Source organism: Notechis scutatus, chromosome 1, assembly GCF_049901735.1.
Source record: "Notechis scutatus isolate UNSWTSFEM ecotype Mainland chromosome 1, rNotScu1.2, whole genome shotgun sequence".
Taxonomy (NCBI): domain Eukaryota; kingdom Metazoa; phylum Chordata; class Lepidosauria; order Squamata; family Elapidae; genus Notechis; species Notechis scutatus.
Genome location: NC_142009.1, coordinates 47,136,765 through 47,157,667, shown reverse-complemented (window position 1 = coordinate 47,157,667; position 20,903 = coordinate 47,136,765). Strand labels below are relative to the sequence as shown.

The following is a 20,903-nucleotide window of genomic DNA, read 5'->3' as shown; positions in this document are numbered from 1 at the left end:
ATCTGATTTGAAGATCTGGGGATTGCTCTGAAACTCTGGGAAAGTAGCAGGAAACATAGACAGAGCTGGCAAGAATGGAAGAGGCCTTGTCTTGTCTTGCTTCTGTGTACAGTTTTGCTGCTGTGCTCATGAATTTTTGTACTGGCAGAGTTTCTTTTTTGTGAACTGATAATGCCAGTGATTATCTCTCATATCTCAATATTCCAGCGGAGGAATACTGTTCTTATTCTTATATGAATTTTTCACTATCCCGTGAACAAAATATTTATCAGATCAAATGTGTAGCAAGAAAAACAACTTCCACTGGTTTCTTGGAATATATTTTTTTCCTATATCACTTTTATGGAAACTTCAAATGAAATTATTTTTATTAATTAATGTCTGTTATATATTTTGTGAAACAGATAGTAATCTGAAATTCATTCTGTATGGCAGAATACATTTCCATCTCATTAAAGAATACTCGTATGGAAATTGAATTCATTTCAGTTTAAAATTGACACTCATTTATATGTAAGACTTACTTAGACTACCTTTTGGTAGAAGTTGAAACTTGGGGCAATTTTTTTTTTTGAACACAAGGTATGTTTTATGCCATAAAGTATCTGCAGAATATTTCATTATAAACATTATGATTTGAATCATTCGCAGTTTGTATTCCTTTTGAATTTAATATTTATAAAATGTTTTCTCAAAATTAACAGATGCTAAAATATTTCAGTACTAATCTATCTACATATATCATTAGTTTGATGTTTGTAGATGGAGGAAAATTAGCTATTTTATTATTATGTTCATCACACCATTCTTTTGAAGCAACTTTGAGTGGCTTAAGTAAGATAAAGATATACAAATATCCAAACAATATACAAATATCCAAAGAATTTTAAATATGACAATGGATTAAAATTGAAAAAGTTAAAACAGCCTAAAAACATGGGTTTGGAAGGGAGATAGGTGGGGTTGCCTTTCTATTAGCTGTTCTCCTCCAGCTAACAACTTTTCCTTCACTATCCCATGCCAGCCAGCATAACCAAGTTTTAAGCCTTTTCCTAAAGACTCAAAGAGTGGCTCTTACCTCCTGTGGCAAGATGTTCCAAAGAGCAGCAGGTGAGGCAAAAAAAACCAAACCCACTTCTCTTGGATTCCACCACCCAAAGTTCCTTGGCTGATAGGATCTGCAGTAGGCCACTTCTGCCAGGACTAGTTGAGTGGGCTGATCCCATTGTGGAAAGATGGTGGGGGTTCACTATCATCAGGATGATGATGATAACCAGTTATACCTCTCTATTCTTGGCTGGGCAGGTGATGCTGTTGCCCTGCTGTCCAAATGCCTAGACATGGCTCGTCCTAACTTGTGGAACATCCCGCATTGGTGATTTAGAGGCTCCCATCTTTGCTTGGAAGGGTCATTGTCATCCTTCCTAGGAAAACCAGACAGAAAACAAGATAAACTAATTCTTTAATTATTGTAAGGTTATGTTAGAATATTGCAAGTCTGAAGTCTCACCTCAATTTTTAACTAGTTGATCCATTAGGGTGAGTCTTTCCTAAAAAAAGTTCTAATCCTTAAGCGACATTGGGCTCCTGCCTCTCTTGTCCAATTTTCCTAGACAGCATCTCCTTTCTTTGCCCAAAATCATTCATACATTCTGCTATAGACTGGTATTTTACTGAGGTATTAGGATTGTATAGGTAGATATAGGAGGAGGACAACTGAGCCTGTTAAGGGGCATCCCACGGGGACTATTAAGGCACAGGGTTCTTGTTTTACTGTTGATTGTTTTATTCATTGGTTTTATTGTTGGGAGCTGCCAAATATTGCTTGATTTGTATGGAAATGTAGATATTTTAAATAAACAAATAATCAATCTGCCATTCAGAAACATAATTAGCAAGTTTAGGAAAAAGTAAATTGAAGTCAGATGAACTTAAGTACTGCATACTGCATGGTTGTGGATAGCATTTAGAAGTACCAAAAGGAATTTGATCATAGTTTGCTTTATCTATTTAAAATTTTACATGTATTTTGGTATTTAACTCTTTTATACTCTGGTTCAGCTCAGTAAATGATTCAGTTTCATTATAGGAAAAGTAACTTAAGTGGCACAGATAGTGCTCAACTTAAGACTAGAATTGGAATGAGTACTAAAGTAATTGAGAAAAGCGGTCATTAAGTAAGATGCCCACGTGACCACTTCACTCAGCAACTGCAATCCCAGCTTTTCTAGTTGTGGTTATTAAGCAATTATGTGGATTATTAACTAGAGTGTGGGATGGGTGTCTTGTGGGGTGGGGGAGGCATGTGGAAATTTGATGTGGGCCAGGAGGCGCGGGCTTGGGGGAGGGTCTGGGTCTTATCCTTCTCCCTATCCCACCATACCCAGGTCCATTTATTTTTGTATTGTTCTTCAGTTATTGATAGGCACACCCAACCAATGTTTGGTGCAACCTTCTTACTGATCTATTCTGGATCAGAATTTGGTTTAAATCCTATAGTCGTTCCAGAAAATAAGCAACATTTGTTTTTATTTTTTATATTTTCACAATATTTTAACTAAATAGTTATTTATATAATAGCTGATTGATATTTGCGGAAAAATGTAACTTGGCTAACCAACAATAGTAATTGACAGTAAAAGGGCTTTGAAGTACATCTGAATTTGAGATAAAACTGGTGATGTTTAAAACGCTATGGAATATTTCAATGTTCCATAATTGAGTAATTAGAATATAGTACTTTATTTCCTGGAATGTTTCCAGGAGCAAACTGGATAAACCCTATTACAGAAATTTTAGCATTCAGATCTTATGTGGCTAGTATTTGACTACAGACCACACTGTTTAAAAAGCAAACATGTCCATCATCATAAGACGGTGAAAGGATGCTAGTGGCAGAAACAGCAGTAGTAATGAGATTTACCAAGCAGGTCCCAATCTGTGGTAAATATTCAGACTTGCTGATTCTGAATAATATTTCTTATTGTTAATATGGCTGCATACTTAAATATGTGTAATTCTTTTATTTAAGCTAAAAGTTTTTTTAAAAAAATTATAAGTGCCTACAATATCTTGAAAGCTGAAGTGCTGGAGTTCCCCTGTATAGGGGAAATGTTTAAACATTTTTCTAATTTAAATTGTGGTTGGCATGTGGTACTTTCCTATTGTGGGGAAAAAGTCAGAGCTTGTAAGATGGGATATCTTAACAGTGCAGAAGCCACATTGAGTTCCTGAGAGGAAAATGATTGGATACATTTTCTTGTTCTTATTTGATGGTTTAACTAATGGTTTGAAACATCTTTTATGAGAACCATTGTGGTTTAAGATAAAATATTTTCTACTCAGCCTCAAGCTGTTCAAGATAATAAGGTTGTCATCTGAAGAAAATTGGAGGTGTAACTGAATATTAGAGATCATCTACAAACTGTCTATAAATCGATGCCCTTCAGATGTGTTTGAACTACAACTTCAGAAAGTCATATTTTTGGCCATACTGATTTGTAATTTCGAAGGGGGTATATTTTGCAAACATCAGGTTGTGGATATGGATGAAACATGAGAACTTGTTAAAGTCCTGAATGGACTAGGGGCAAAGCTGAATTAACGAATTTGCTAATTCCCAAAAGGTTATTTCGATTATCTGGGCAAATCATTTATTTTCTGCCTCTCCCAATAAAACTACGGATTTTTTTTCATCAGGATTAGTATAATTTATTTTTAAAAAGTCTTAAATACATAACAAATAAAAGTGGCACAGAACAGAATAAATAAAAGGTATACCAAAGTTAAGCAGTAAGTAAACTTTCCTTGTAACACAGTTCAGTTAAGTGGAAGGCATCACAAGTGTGGGAGAAAGCTTCTTTTTTTTGAGAGCTTTGATAAAACAATATCCAGCAATTTATTTTTCCTATACGTATTTATTTGCTTTATATTATATTTCACTTTGGACAGCACTCATGGCATTTACAGATTTAAAAATAAGGAAATATTGAATATTAAAAATGCAGATAGAATGCTAAAATATTTAACAATTAATGAACTAATGAAAAACATGTATTATCTTCACATATTTTCTAAACATTGTGAGATTGGAAGCCAATGCATGTAGCAGCGTCATCTGCTTACAAGAATGACCTTCTGAAAGTGAGTGTATCTTCAAGAGGACCTTTCTTGCTTACTTTACACAGATATGAAGTGTAAAAAGCATTTCATTAAATTGATTTGGACTTCAAAGGTAAAATCACCCAATTGCAAAACCACTTAAGAAGACATGCAAAGCAACTTGTACATAATAATAGCAAAAAACAAAATGATTAAACAGCTATGTGGAGGAAGGACAGAAACATCAATGACATCTCATTTCATTGCAGGTTTACAAATCAATTGTGTTTGCCAGAATATCAAGATTTTTAAGAACTTTCTTAAAATTCTTCAACTCCAAGAAGAATATTATTCCAGAGGTCAGGAATGGCAACAAAAATTGTGCCTGGTAATTTGCAGCAAGTGCAGATATTTCATGTGTACACAATCCCTGTACTTTGTACTGCTTAGTAGCCTAGCTGCCACATTTTATACCAAATATAACTTTTGGACAATTTTCAAGGGTAAACCTGTGAAAAGGGTGTTGTAGTAATCAAGACATATCTATGGAGATTCTCAGTTATCCAGCTCATGGTTGTCCCAAAGGTACTCTTTCAAGAGGTAACTGGACTTTCTGGTTTTTCTTTGAAGATGTTTCACTTCTTATCCACGAAGCTTCTTCAGCTCTGACTGGAGATTCCTCACCATCCAGTCAGAGCTGAAGAAGCTTCTTAGATGAGAAGCAAAACATCTTCAAAGAAAAACCAGAACGTCCAGTTGCCTCTTGAAAAACACCTTTGGGATAATTAAGACATGGTATAACTAAGGGGTGAATAGTCATTACTAAATCCAGCCAGAAAGAGATTCAGCTAGTGCACTAGATACAGTTGTGCAGAGGTGTTCATTGTCACAGCTATTTGCCTGCAAATCTAGTGACAGAGTGTAAAGATGCTCTTCCTGGGGAGATTCTGTTCCTTCTAAAATGGGTTGTATGTCTGATACCTGCTTCCAATGGCATGTCTGTCCTGTCTGGATTTTTTTTCAGTTCATTTTTTCATGTCCATCCCATTAGTCATGCATCCTATTATTGCCCAAGTGTACCAACTGTTTCCTTGGAATTGGATGATAAGGCTCAATAGGGTTACAAAGTTCTAGATGACCTCTCCTAGCAATATGTGGGACAAAGTTCATTACAACTGAGAATATAAAAATGTTTTACATTGGAGTTTGTAATCTGCAAAAAAAAATATAAGCCATTTTTCCTGCTAATGTAATTGGTGTCAGATATTACTGTTAAAAAGCTCTTTATTTCTGATTTCATGTTTTTGTTTTTCTGAATGTTACCAAGAGTTCTTTGTCATTGAGGTAGGTTGAGTACCGTTCATGGAAGGATCAATTGATTTAATGGTTGATATAGTGAAGATGTGATTGTTTGGTTATGAAGCTCAGAACAAAGTTTACAGTATGTAGCATATGAGGAAAGAGGGTTGTGACATTTGCAAAATATTGCATTCTGTTATTGAAGATAGTGCCAGTATGAAAAGAATCAGCTATCTAGATAGAATCAGCTAGAAGACAAGACCTCTTCCTTCAGATTTTAGCTTTACCTTTTAGAGAAAATCAGTGGGTTTTTTCTTACTTCTATCTGGAAGGCTGAGAACTAAAAAGAAGGAACAAGAAGCAGCATGAAGTAATATGTGTTTTAAATGTATTTATTTGCAATTTAAGGGGACTTGGACAACCACAAGCTTCACTGATTGGAGTGCAAAAGAAGAGCCACAGCCATGTGACTACATTCACCATGGCTGTAATCAGAATCTGGAAGCTTTGAACTATTAGAACTATTATCCAAACTCATGGATTGATTAATCCAGGAGGCAAGGAGTCCTCAGAGGCAGCAGAACAGAGGAGGCAAGCAATCCTAGCCACAAACACCTCCACAATATGGCCCAGCCTCCTGATGGATTTGGCATTGGATGGTTGCAAAAATGACAAACTGGTGATTTTAGGGACCAATAGGTGACAGCAAGAGTGATATCCCTGCTGTACTAGAATCATTATAGAGTCCAAAAAACTACAGAGCATCAAAATTGTTCAGCTGTGACCAGGGATGGGATCCGACTGGTATAACTACCGGTTCTGTCTATTAGTGTCGTGCGCGCATGCGCGAGTCCCATGAGTCATGCGAGTGCAATTTACAACCTGCTGAGCTGCCCGGACAGCTGAGCAGTGCTGCGTGCGGGTGCACAGCGGTTGGAAAAGCCCTTTTTTCCTGCTTTTTCAACTGCAGCTGTGTCGCGCAAAGCAGCTGCAGTTGAAAAAACAGAAAATAAAGGTCAGGTAAGAGCCCGGGAGGGGGGGTGGGCCACAACAGCGGCAGACATAGAACCGGTTCTATATCTGCTGCTCTTTGGAGGAACCGGTTCTACAGAGGTGGACAGAACCAGTAGAAACCCACCCCTGGCTGTGACAAAACAACAACAACGTGAGTTGACTGCTCCCATTTGTCTGTTGTCAGAGTGATAGCAAGAAAAGGGCATTGGTAGACTTACCTGAGAACACACCCTCTCAGATGGTGTAGACAGGATCCAGGTTGCCTGTCAGGTTTTTTCAGTTTAGGAGCCCTTTAATACCTTCGTTTTTGTGATCTTCAAAATAAACGCTGAAAAGGGTCTCCGCCAGTCAGCTGTTGGGCGCTGTTTCTGGCTTCCATACGCTACCTAGGTAGCGCTCCCTTAACATGAGCAGCCTGCCTAGCAGACAAAAAAAGCTTTGACACTCCCAATCCTTTTTGGATTGATTTTGGGAGCGAGTTGTCCTGAAGTAATGCGCCAAACCGATAGATGCCAGTCAGCTGTTAAGCACTGACTGCTTCTGGCTCCGTACCTTGAACTCCCTGTGCTGACTGAGTAACTCTCCCTTAATGTGGGCAGGCTACCCAGCAGTCAGAAAAGTCTTCCACGCTCCCAATTCCTTTTTCTAGGTTTTTTGGGAGCGATTGGAGGGAAATGCAATTGTGTGCAAAATGGAGACTCTGTTGTAAAACAGGCAGGCAGTTTGCTGAGCCTGTAGCAATTCGTTCAGTTGATTGAAAGCACAAAGACGATTTAAGGTCTGTTGTGTGTGTAGTCCCTTTAGGACTGTTTTGTGGATATAACCAAAATAAAAAATCAAGAATTTGAAGCTAAAAGAAAACAGAGGTGCTCTTGAGCAATAGTCTATAGCAGCCGAGACTGAATAGAAGAACTGGAGATGGTAGCCCAGAGGGGGCGTGTCTTCAGTTTTTCTATTCAGTCTATAACCAACCAGAGTTGAATACATCTCAACACATGGATCCTGTCGAAACCATTCTGGAGAATTGAGCCGCTCACATACCAACTGCAATTGGGACCAGCAACTCCATTATTAAGTGCTATAGTTGCTAAATGAAAAATCACATGACCATGCTGATCTACAAGTTCATTTCCATTTCTGCTGTTAAGCAAAACAACTGCAATAAGTGGGAAATCACATGACATAAGATCTCACTTCTACATTTTCTGCTTGTTGTTAATTTCTGCATAATTATGCTTATTTGCAAGCCAGATGTGAAGTGCTCAAATGGTGATCATGTGACTGCAGAAGCTGGAGTGATCATAAATATGCACTGATTGCAAAGTGCCCAAATAGTGATCATGGGACTATGGGCCACTGCATGTGAGGATGGGTTGCAAGTTTGTTTTTCCCCCAACTGTCATAATTTGGAACAGTTGTTAAACAAGGCAGTTGGTAAGAAAGGACTACCTTTATTCTTCTAATACTCTGGAGGAGTAGAGGTTTTATTGTCTTTTATAGCAGGTAACCTAGGGAGGTGAGTTACATGGTATACCATCTTATGTTATCTTAATCTTTCCTGTCAGCTTCATCATTTTGAAATATTGTAAAGCACCTTTCTAGTCATTAAATTCAGATGTAATTCAAGTGACAAGGCTCAAATTATTAAATACTTGTGATGGTTATTAACATATACATATTGTTCTTCTATTCCCTAGGTATTGTTTCCAGAGACAAGGGTAATTTATTTTGGTTTTTTTTACATTAAATTAATTAGTAAGAGAAGTCAGTTACTGAAAGTGAGGTCTGAACTACTGGTATTTCTATGAGTGAAGAGGTCTTAAATATCTTCCGGTTAGAAGACATGCAGTTAACCAATTCCTGCCAAGTTCCTGTTTCAACAGTCAGAAAGATACATTGTACTAAGTCCAACTGTTGTTTGATAGCATTTCAAGAACATAGGAAGGGTTTGTTTTTGTTTTTTTTGAAGGAGTTGGTACTTAAATGACTATGTTAATAGAATGGAATGAAAACAGGTTTTTTTTGAAAATAGGCATGTATTGCACATAGGGAGTTGAAATCAGCTTTTGACAGCCCACCAAATGTGCTGAATATTATGATCTTATTAACTATAGTACTATAAGAACAGGATGGAGTACTAAAACTTGTATAGTTCCAAACAGTTTATTAGGGAGACAAATAGAATTTGTTACATCTTTGCAAAGCTAGATTGATATGAACATTTTAATCAAAATGGCATTTCTAGACTACACTACACAGGAATAATGAAGCTTTACTTTTTTTTCTGAACATTTATTTTCTTGTAGCATTTTTACATTTAATTACATATATACTTCTGGGAATCTTGAAGAAGTAACTGCATTCACTATCTATCCAAATAACTTACTTTTATCCCTCTTCTTTTTTTCCTTAGATTTACTAGGAATTACTTAGATTACTACGAAACCTGCAATATTATTAGCTAATGATTTAGATCAGAATCAGTTGCAAATAACAGTGTATTTCAGTAAAAAAAAACAAAAAACGAAAGCTAGATAAAACAAAGTCAAAATAACGCAACATTTTAGTGCAATCTAATCAATAGACAAACAATTGTATTTTGCAACAGTTGAAGCTTTAATCTGTATAAATAGTAGAAGCGACCAATATGTGGAAGACAGATTAAAGCTCAAGTTCCAAATGGAAGTGCTGTGGCTAGCTAAACCTCCATGTAGCTGCCATCAAAGGGCATCCAGCAGCAGTATAAAATCCAGAGAGTTCCCAAACAGTTTATCCCATCTTTCAGTCAGTATGTAACCCTATCTATATCATCAGTCTCTCCAAGCAAGCACTGGTTGATTTGATTATTAATAGTAGGTTTCAGTTTCCATTTATTAACTTTCATCTGGCCCCAAATGCTACCTAAGCATTTGTTTAAGAAACTCACCTCTTCTAAATTTTACTTCAGTAAGGTATAGTGCTAGATGTCATTGGTAACTTAGCAACCTTAATCATAAAATTCATGATTGTACACATCTACGAATCTAGGCTATATCCCATTTTTTAAAAATAGTTTTCATAGTTCTAACTAACTTTTTATTTATCTTTTTTTCCTAATCTATCCTTTAAGAGCATTTGGAAGCTGCCAGGAGTACAGTGGCGCAGGCAATTTTTTGGGCCCTCCAGAGTGGTCCTTGTAACACTACTGGTCTGCAAATTGCACTGGCTGCCAATTTGGTTTTGGGTACAATTTAAGGAGTTGATAATTATCTTTAAAGTCCTTCATGGCATGGGTCCAGCCCAGGCTACTTGTAGGACCGTCTCATTTCACAGATGAGCTTGAGATATTGTTTTTTAAGTATTTTCTTTTGATATCCTATTTGTGCATGCCTTTAATAATCATAGGAATAGTTATATGGACATCTCAGTATTGTTCATTATGACCTTCTAATGCATTAATAAATACCTGGAAGTTATAATACTGTAAAAAGCTGATTTTGATAGTCATTACAGTCATATTTCATCCAGTTTAAGATTCGGTATATACTGAATGATTCATTAGATGAGTACGTTTGTACCCCATAACTTGTTATGTTGTGCCACTGCAACCAAATAAAATGGCTATGTGGAATAGATCCTTGTGATTTGATGAATTCAAAGAGAGAACAATTCTATGCATTAAGGCTTATTTTCTGGTTAGGTCTCATTTTCAGGGGAAACACGGTATACTTGTCATTTGTGTGGCTTTCTTTTTATTTAATCTCAGTCCCATTTTTTCATTGTGTTCCTGGAATTTTATTACTAGAGTTTGCATTTTTAGCTGCTGTCATGAATAGCATCCTAGGCAATAGGCTATTGTTGATTTTTCTTTCAATTTTTAAATCACACTGATTTTCTGTTAATGTATTGAACCTTGTATAGGTTCAATAATAAGAAGACAGTATTGAACTTTGACTCCTTTCTTTACCAACCTGGAACTAATCCATTTTGTCATATTTTATAGGGTTTGTATGAGGACAATGAGATATTGTGAGATTCCCATTTTCAACATGGCTGACACAATGGAAGGCTTTTCTATAATCAGTGAAGCACATATTAATTTCATTTTCATAGTCTTTGGCTTTCTCTATAATCCAGAATGTACCAGCAACATCTCTTGTTCCTCAGCCTTTTCTAAAAGAATTGGAAACATTTGAAATGTCCCTTTCCATGGAGAATGGTATACTCAGTTCTCTAATCTAAGGGTGGGCAATTAATTTTCCCAAGGGGACACATGAGAAACTGATATTGTTATGGAGGGCCAAACCAATGTAACTTGATTTGATGCCCTCAAACTCTGCTACCTCAACTCCCCAAACTGTGTCAGACAAGGGGTGAACACTGTGCAGGCACTGAAAAATGCTTTATTCTCTCCTTGTTCTTGTGCAGCCGCCAGCTGACTGAAGGAATGTGTTGCAAGTGCATAGAGCGAGACCCAACTGGACTTCTTTTCTTGCCTCCTGTGGCTTGCTTAGTTATGTTTAATTTCTAATTTTTGATTTATCTCATGCAAGCTGGACAGGGACAGCCAAAGAGCCAGATGTGGCCGGGGGTCATAAAATACCCAGGTCTGCTCTAATCTGTGTTGGATTCTAAGCATTTTTTTTTACCACCATGTGAAATTAGGGATTTTATTTACCAGTTTGCACATTCTGTTAAGTCTCCTGTTTGGTACCCCTTACTTTAATTTCCCATAAAGCCTTTTTGGGGTTGTGTGGGTAGAAGCGGTTGCATATAGATGCTTAATGTAAGATATGGCTTTCAACAATTTCTCACATCTAATGGAGAGGTTTACAGTCAAGACATTTATTCCATAGTTCCTCTAAATGTTGCCACTTTGGCTGGGAATTCTGGTAATTACAATCCCAATACATTTAATGGATGCCAGACTGCCTCTATAATAATGATACTGTAGATTCAAATACCAAAATATGGCCAACCACTTTGAATAAACTTGAGACTTTAAAATTTCTTTTATAAATATTTTCACAGACTTCTCAATTTTATTGTGTTTCTCCTGTTTCTATTATATAGATTGATTGTTTCTATTTTATAATTGGTCAGCACAAACTTTTATTTTGATGGAACGACATAAATGTACAAACAGTTCTCTTTTAGAATGTTATGGCACACTTTGAAAGCACCATGTCTTTTATTCTCACAGATGATAGCATTTCTGCAGCAAGTACCTCTGATGTCCAAGATCGCCTTTCGGCTCTTGAACTGAGAGTACAGCAGCAAGAAGATGAAATCACAGTGTTGAAAGCAGCTCTGGCTGATGTAGTAAGAAGACTTGCCATCTCAGAAGATCATGTTGCATCTGTGAGAAAATCGGCACCTAGTAAAGGTAAGACAGCCTTTCTCTGCTTATCTTTTTCTTTTAAGATTGGGTGTGTGTCATCTATGTATTATGCATTAGTGAATCTCATTAGGCTCAATTAAACATTTAATGATATATCACTTCCAGAGTTAGAGGTTTTTCCAAACCACGTGTGGTCCAAGTGTATATCTTATTATAGCAGTGGTATCCAGCGATTTGACACCCTGTGGAATCGTTTTAAAGAACTTCGTCTTACAACTAAATTATTTTCAATAATAATCATAAAATAGAAAGAAGAAGAATGGCCACACATACAGTGAACATTTTGTTCGATTGAATTTTGTATATATAATCTTGCCAGTAAAAAAAAACCTATAAAATATTTGGGGGAAACCAATGGATTTTATATAAAAATATTGGGAAAGCAATTTTCTTATATATTGGCCTGTCATGGTACTAATTTATCTTCTTTGCAGATTCATGTTCAATAATGCCAGGTCCAAGCCCAAGTGAGACAGCGAGATCCATTCAAGTTCAATTGCTTATTAGTTTACACCTAATAGAATAATAGAGTAATATAATTGGAAGGGAACTTGGAGGTCTTCTAGTCCAACACCCTGCTTAGGCAGGAAACCCTACACCACTTCAGACAAATGGTTATCCAACATCTTTTTAAAAACTTTCAGTGTTGGAGCATTCACAACTTCAAGTTGTGGCAACTTCAAGAGGCAAGTTGTTCCACTTGATTAATTGTTCTGTCAGGAAATTTCTCCTTAGTTCTAAGTTACTTCTCTTCTTCATTAGTTTCCACCCATTGCTTCTTGTCCTGCTCTCAGGTGCTTTGGAGAATAGCTTGATTCCCTCTTCTTTGTGGCAGCCCCTGAGATATTGGAACACTGCTATCATGTGTCCCCTAGCCCTACTTTTCATTAGACTAGACCAGTGGTTCCCAAAGTGGGTGGTACCACCCCTTGGGGAGCAGTGAGATTCCTTAGGGGGTGGTAAGAGGCAAGGGGGCCGGCAGGGGGGCGCTGGAGGTGGGCCCCTCGCAGGGCACAATTCAGAGGTGAGATTTTACCAGTTCACAAGAACTGGTTGTTACCGTTCCAGTAGGTTGAAGAACTGGCAAAAAGGGCCCCTGGCTGGCCCTGCCCCCTTCCCCCGCTCCTCCATTTTCTGCTGTCAGTCCTTATTGTGCATGTGTGACATTGCACGCATGTGCAACAATCGCTGACAGCATTTCCCGCCCGTCCCACCCAGTCACTCCTTATGTAGCGCATGTGCTCTTGTTTCCCATTTTCCCGCCCGCCATCGCTACCAGCACCAGCCAGCCAGCCCTGCCTGCCTACCACCGTCTGATCTAGGTGAGTTACACTCTGCAAGCCCACTCCAGCTTTCCTTCACTTTCCCGACGTGCCTGCCTCGAACACAGCGGCGGCGGGAGTGCAGGAAAGCCAGAGCGGCTTTGCTCTCCTTTTCAAATGTCCCATTGCTGCTGTGTTCGAGGCAAGACCCCGCAGGTCACCCCATTGAGCCCCTTGCATTAGAGTGTGCAGCAGTCAATTGGGTGGGCCTGCAGGGCCTCGCCTCGAACGCAATGGTGGCGGGATGTTTGAAAAGGGGAGCAAAGCCACTCTGGCTTTCCTTCGCTTTCCTGACATGCCTTCCTTGAACGCAGATGTTTGAAAAGGGGAGCAAAACCACTCTGGCTTCCCTCCGCTTTCCTGATGTACTTTCTGGCTTTCCTCCGCTTTCCTGACGTGCTTGCTTTGAACGCAGCGGTGGCAGGATGTTTGAAAAGGGAAGCAAAACCACTCTGGCTTTCCTCTGCTTTCCCGACGTGCTTGCCTTGAACGCAGCGGTGGCGGGATGTTTGAAAAGTGGAGGAAAGCCAGAGTCGCTTTGCTCTCCTTTTCAAATGTCCCACTGCAGCTGCGTTCAAGGCGAGGCCCCGCAGGCTCACCCCATTAAGCCCTTGCACAGGAGCATGCAGCAGTAAATGAGGTGAACCTGAGAGAGGGAAAGAGAGAGAGAGAGAAAGAAAAGAAAGAGAAAAGGGACAGAAAGAAAATGGGACAGACAAAGAAAGAGGGTGGTGGTGGAAGGAAGGGACAGAAAAAAAAAGAAATAAAGAAGGAGGGAGGGAGGAGAAATATAATGAGATATCTATTCTAGTCCAATCACCTGCTCCAGCAGGGTTAGAAGGGAGTGTGTAACTGTGTGTGTGTGTGTTCTTGTAATTTACCAGTACATTTTGGTTTTGTCTTCTTCAGAATTGGCATTGGTCCAATGGATCCTGTTTAAAGCCTCAACAAAATGTGAGAGCTTCCTGATAGTCTTGGCCATGTTTCGTCCACAAAACCTTTAATTAATAGAAGCCAAAGATGTTTCAATGTGCTGGCAAAGATGCTGGCAAAGATGTTTCAATGTGGGAAAAGGCCTCTAAACTAGACCTCATTTCAATCTGATGCATCAGGTCTCTCTGTCTCTCTCTGTCTTTGTCTCTCCCTCCCCCCCCTCCCCCACTCTTTCTTTGTCCCTTTTTCTTTCTTTCCCTTTTCCCTTTTCTTCCTTCTCTCTTCTCTCTCTTTCCCTCTCTCATTCTTTTCTCTCTTTCTCTTTCCTTCTCTCAGGCTCACCCCATTGATTTGGTGCACCGCTCCACTTGGACATAAAACAAATGAACAAGAATCAGCAAAGCATCTCTGATTTAGATTCTGTTCACTACTAGAATCTAATCAGAGATGCTTTGCCGATTCTAGTCCAATGACCTGCTCCAGCAGAGTTAGAAGGGAGTGTGTGTGTATGTGTGTGCATGGCTGTCAAAACTCCAAAACAGGTCAAGTAGCTCTGGGGTGGTCAGTCATAAATATTAGGACACTTGCCAAGCAACCGGCCATTAAGCAAGGACCACTTGTATTTGGTTTAAAAAAGCAGGTTTCTACTAACCCCCCTCCCCCGCAAGTGCAACTCTTTTCAAACCAGATGTGAACATACACATATTGTAAATATTCTGATTTTCAGAGCAGAAATGACAGAAGCAGAAAAATTAACGAAGAAATGTAGACAATATAGTGTGGAGTATCTGAAGTATGTATTTATACCAGCATCATCAAACCAACAGCTGCCACAGTGCCTAATATGTGGGAAAGTATTTTCTAATGAGGCAATGAAGCATTGGAGACTGAACGAACATTTGAAGAAGGCACATTCTGACAAGGCAGACAAGAATCTAACTTTTTTCCAATCACTTCATGACAAATTTCAAAAGCACCCAACACTGTCTCACATGTTTTCAAATGCTTCCCAACAAAACACTGACGGTTTGCGTGCATTGTACAACATTTCATTGCTGATTGCCACATACTATTGGTGAAGAACTCATCCTACCAGCCATTAGTGAGGTTCTGCGTACTGTTTTGCATAAGTCACCACATGATATAATTAAGACAATTCTTCTCAGCAACAATTCAGTTCAAAGCCGCATAGATGAAATGGCTGAAAATTTGGAAGATGTATTGTGCAGCATACTACAGACTTTGCATTACAGCTGGATGAATCAACTTTGCCAGGCAATGAATCTTTGCTTCTTGCTTATGTGTGCTTTATTAAAGACAAAAGTTTGACTCAAGAGTTGTTATTTGTGAGGCAACTAAATACAGATACTAAAGGGGAGTCAATATTTCATGTTGTTGAGCAGTTCTTCAAAGACAAGGAAATTCCACTAACCAACATACTTGCTTGTGCAACTGATGGAGCGCCATCAATGACTGGTCGCTACCGTGGGTGTGTTGCTTACTTGAAAAAAGCAGTGCCAAATGTCTTTCCCATTCACTGTGTCATTCATCGCCAACATCTGGTTGCAAAAAACCTCAGTGAACAAGTCATTACACACTGTCATTACTGCAGTGAACAAAATTAAAGTACATGCTCTCAATGATCAACTATTCCGAGAGCTCTGTGTTGAGAATGATGAAGATTTTGATCGTTTGCTGCTTCATACAGAAGTTCGTTGGCTATCAAAAGGCAACTGTTTGAGACACTTTTACAATCTTTTTGACACTGTTATGGAGTTTTTTGAAGGCAAGAATGCTTTGCTCAGTGATGAACTCAGAGATCAGGCAAGACATTGCTTATTTATCAGAACTGTTTACAAAGTTCAATGAAGTGAATTTGCAGTTGCAAGGAAATGAAGTCAATCTTATTAAGGCCAAATCTGTCATCTCTACATTTATTTCAAAGTTAGCTCTATTCAAGTGCAATATAGGCCGTCGTGAGCTATACCAATTTCCAAGCTTGTCTGAGCTTGAAAAGAAAGGTGGGATACAAGATGATGATCTGCATGTTTTTTGTGACCATTTGGACATGCTGCATAAAGATGTGTCTGAGCGGTATCAGGATCTTCTTTTGATGGAAATTCCAGATTGGGTGATAATCCATTTTTAGATACTGAGGAAGATGGGGTAGTGGAGGAACAACTAATAGAAATGAAAAATGACATTGAGCTGAAGCCTAAGTTTAAGAATTCGTACCAAGAGTTTTGGTTACAGAAGGAATTTCTGATCGTTATCCTGCACTATGGACAGTAGTTAAGAAGATCCTTGTTGCATTTCCAACATCATATTTGGTGGAACGTGGTTTCAGTGTGGTCATCCAACTTCTCTCCAAGCAAAGAAATTGACTCCAGATTACTGACCGTGGTGATTTAAGACTCCTGCTAAGTGACTTAAAACCAGACATTAGGAAACTGGTATCACTTCATCAAGCCCATCCATCGCATTAGTAACTGCTTCACTGTTCAGTAAATTCTTAAATTTTACTGAGTTTACCAAGTTACTAGTTACTAAGGTTCTTGATAAATGACTATCAGACTTTGAAAACCTGATATCACTGGATCATGTTCAACAATTTTGTTGAATTAACATTAACTTAAAAGATTTTTAAATTGGATTTTGAATAAATGTGCAATTAATTGTTACAATTTTGAATTTTACTGTTACTATCTTCTTTGGTGGGTCGTGCAAACCGCTATTCCGAATAATGCTGTTTATAGGGGGTGGGGAGCACTGAGGATGAGTTTGTAGCACCAAGGGGGAGGTGGACTGAAAAGAAAAGGAAAGGAAAGGAAAGGAAAGGAAAGGAAAGGAAGGAAGGAAGGAAAGAAAGAAAGAAAGAAAGAAAGAAAGAAAGAAAGAAAGAAAGAAAGAAAGAAAGAAAGAAAGAAAGAAAGAAAGAAAGAAAGAAAGAAAGAAAAAGGAAGGAAGGAAGGAAGGAAGGAAGGAAAGAAAGAAAGAAAGAAAGAAAGAAAGAAAGAAAGAAAGAAAGAAAGAAAAAAAGAAAGAAGGAAGGAAGGAAGGAAGAAAGAAAGAAAGAAAGAAAGAAAGAAAAGAAAGAAAGAAAGAAAGAAAGAAAGAAAGAAGAAAGAAAGAAAGAAAGAAGGAAGGAAGGAAGGAAGGGAGGGAGGAAGGAAGGAAGGAAGGAAGGAAGAAAGAAAGAAAGAAAGAAAGAAAGAAAGAAAGAAGAAAGAAAGAAAGAAAGAAAGAAAGAAAGAAAGAAAGAAAGAAAGAAAGAAAAAAGAAAGAAAGAAAGAAAGAAAGGGAAAGGGAGGGAGGAGAAAGCGAATGAGATATCTAGTCCAACCAGCTGGGTTAGAAGGATGAGTGTGTGTGTGTGTGTGTGTGTGTGTGTGTGCATGGCTGTCAAAACTCCAGAAACAGGTCAAGTAGCTCTGGGGAGGCCAGTCATAAATTAGAACACTTGCTAAGCAACCTGCCATTAAGTGAGGACTACTTTTATTTGGTTTGCCAGTCACCAAACCATGCCCACCCAGTCACTTGGCCAGCAAGCTATGCCCACCCAGTCACGTATCCAAGCAGGCCATGCCCTCAAATTAGGCCACGCCTACCAAAATTTGAATCCCACCCCTGGGTGGGGGGGCACTGAGGATGAGTTTGTAGCATCAAGGGGGCGGTGGACTGAAAAAGTTTGGGAACCACTGGACTAGACATATCCAGTTCCTGCAACCGTTCTTCATATGTTTTAGCTTCCAGTCCCCTAATCATCTTTGCTGCTCTTCTCTGCACTTTTTCTAGAGTCTCAACATCTTTTTTACATTGTGGCGACCAAAATTGAATGCAATATTCCAAATGTGGAATAAAGTGGTATTAACACTTCAAGTGTTCTTGATTCTATCCCTCTGTTTATGCACTTAGAACTGTGTTGGCTTTTTTGGCAACTGCTGCACACTGCTGGCTCATATTTAAATGGTTGTCCACTAGGACTCCGAGATCCCTCTCACAGTTACTACTATTGAGCAAGGTACCACATATACTGTACCTGTGCATTTGATTTTTCTTGCCTAAATTCAATTATTTTTGTTCTATATTACATGTAGACTAACTCTTGGATAATTGACAAAGTTTTGCTAAAGAATTTTGACTTTTCCCCTAATAACTTAAGAATCATTTGCAGTTAAATAACCAGGGGATAGGATTAAGAGAAGAAAGAAAGTACTTCAAAGTAGAAATTTGCCTTTGTCTAGAATTTAAAATAGGCAAGATTATCATAAACAGGCAGATTTTTCACTTTATATTAATAGCAATAGCAAGAAATTTTATTTCCTGTAAAATGACTAAAAAAATACCCACTCCAGTTCTTGCTGGGCATTTTCTAAAGTTAGTGGCATAATGGAAACAGAAAATAGTTTTTCGCAGAAATCATTTACAAAGAAAATTTTACCACTGCTGGGATGCTAGTTCCTCTTTACTGCTAGCTTGATTCATTAATCTACACCTCCAAACAGCAAATCAAGGAAACAATTTGCAAGAATGTAATAAAGAAAAAAAACTCTTAGTACATTATTGGGTAGGTTTTATTTTATCTTTTCGTAAAATGCCATCAAATGAATTCAAACCCCCAATAAATCCAAGGTATAAACCGATAAAACTTTAAAAAAAAAAGTATAAAGTGCATTACAAAGATCATTTAAACTGAAGTCTAATATATCTGAGCTAAAGTAGCATAGGAATAGAAATGTCAGGTAGGTGATACTAATACTGATATATTGTCACTGGATACAGAGCCATAGTGGCATAGTGGTTAGAATGCAGTACTGCAGGTACTTCCGCTGACTGCTGGCTGCCAGCAGTTGGATCTCATCAGTTCAAGGTTGACTCAGCCTTCCATCCTTCTGAGGTCAGTAAAATGAGGATCCAGATTGTTGGGGGCAATATGCCGACACTGTAAACCACTTAGAGATGGTTGTAAAGCACTGTGAAGTGGTATATAAGTCTAAGTGCTGTTGCTATATTAGCAATGACTGATATATAATCACTGAATTTTCTTGTTGAGGTACTTCAAACATTCAGCCACTTGCATGGAAGGCTGTTCATTTTTATGGCATATTTTAAGTCTGATGATCAGCAGTACTAAGAGTAAAATAAAAATATAAGTAAATATGTTTTTGCTATAGTCCTACTTTGTATAAACATTGTATAGAAAAAATGCACATTTGGATATGTGCATATATTTGTGAGTAAGTGAATGGGAGACAGAAAAAAAAGTTGATATGTAAGTGTATACATATAGAAATGCATATGTAAGTTTCATATATACATGGAGGAAAGAAGTTATTGAGCAAATTGGTATGTTTAATAAATTTGATTTCCAAAGCTTGCCTAGCTATTTTTTTTCCTTGGTGGTAGTATTCATGTCTAACTTCCTTTCTTCAGCCACAATAACATTATAATCTATTACATATATGGAAGTAAATTGTATCATTTATATTATTTTACACTTCTGCTACTGTTTAATTTCCAATATTAATATTTGGATTGAGAGTAGCTGGGTATTTTTAATTTAATAGAACATTGGTGAACAAGTTCTGATGATTAATGAGTCATAAAACAAAGGGTACAACTTGGTAATATTGGCATATTGTTTAATAAAGGGGAAGCAGAAATGAAGATGGCACTGTAAATAAACTTGACATGTAGCAAGATTGCTCTTTTAAAAGCTGCTGTGTTATTTTAAGAGCCATTTACAGCATTTTAACACCTTTTATTATTGGCAGTAGTTACAGTAGAATTCTCATTCTAAAATACAGAAGTATAATGTTTTGGATTATTAATTAAAGAAGCACTATTTCAGAAATTTTAGAATAGGTGAAATATCACATGACAACACCACTTAACAACAGCAATTTTGGTAGTGCCAGTAGTGAGTGTTCAGTCATAACATAACAAGGAGGATTGGGCATAAATACTTATCATGACTCAGCATTGAGTCTGAATATGAATTTGAAGAAACTGCTTCCACAGAACCAGAAAATTGTCAGAGACACAAAGGTAAGAATCATCTGAGGCTGACCAAATATATACGTCATCTTCACAGCAGGAGCAGTCAGATGATATGTCAGGTCTTTGAGATCTCTCACCCAATGAGTAGAGCAAAAATCAGAATAAAGACATTCTGTGAAGCTTCTTACCAAGCAAGGCAGTAAATTAAAGCATCTGACTGCAGCGTGATTTAAGCTGCATCCCTCTTAACTTTTGTTGGAATCAACTATCTGATCATTGGCTCTTGTGTGACATTGCATGGAGTCTGGTTGTGATTTTTTTTAAAAAAAAACTTTATTAAACAAATAAACAAACACAAAAACAAACAAGTCTTACATTAAAAATTTGAACGTGGTACAGTTTCCTAACATCAGTCATTGTCATTACTTCGCTAAATCCAATAGTAGTATTATATAATTTCCATCTACACGCTTTAAATATAAATATAATCATTCCTTATTCTCATGGATTTTCCTCATCTCTAGCCAACCATAAAATTTATCCCATGTTTTATAATAATCCAAATCTTCCTTATTTTTTAGTTTTTTTGTTAATTTATCCATTTCTGCGCACATTGTAATTTTCCTCAATATTTCCAATTCATTTGGGATATCTTTACTTTTCCAATTCTGTACATATGCCAACCTTGCTGCAGTAATTACATGGACTCTTAAATACAGGGTTTTTTTTATCGTATTTCCCAGTGTTAATTCCTAGCAGAAAGAACTCAGGCCTATGTTGTATTTTAATTCCACATATTTCTTCTATCTACTTACGTAGATTTTGCCAGTATTTTTGGGCCTCTTTGCAACTCC

General features: G+C 37.8%; 1 protein-coding gene across 2 annotated transcripts in view; it reads left to right on the top strand.

Moving 5' to 3' along the window:
* EML4 (EMAP like 4) overlaps positions 1–20,903 on the top strand; it is a 144,855-nt gene that overhangs the window by 54,047 nt on the left and 69,905 nt on the right. For both annotated transcript variants that reach the window (XM_026683363.2, XM_087963050.1), the window contains exon 2: positions 11,597–11,779. In XM_026683363.2, coding sequence (XP_026539148.2) covers positions 11,597–11,779 — 183 coding nt within the window. The remainder of the gene's footprint in view (positions 1–11,596; positions 11,780–20,903) is intronic.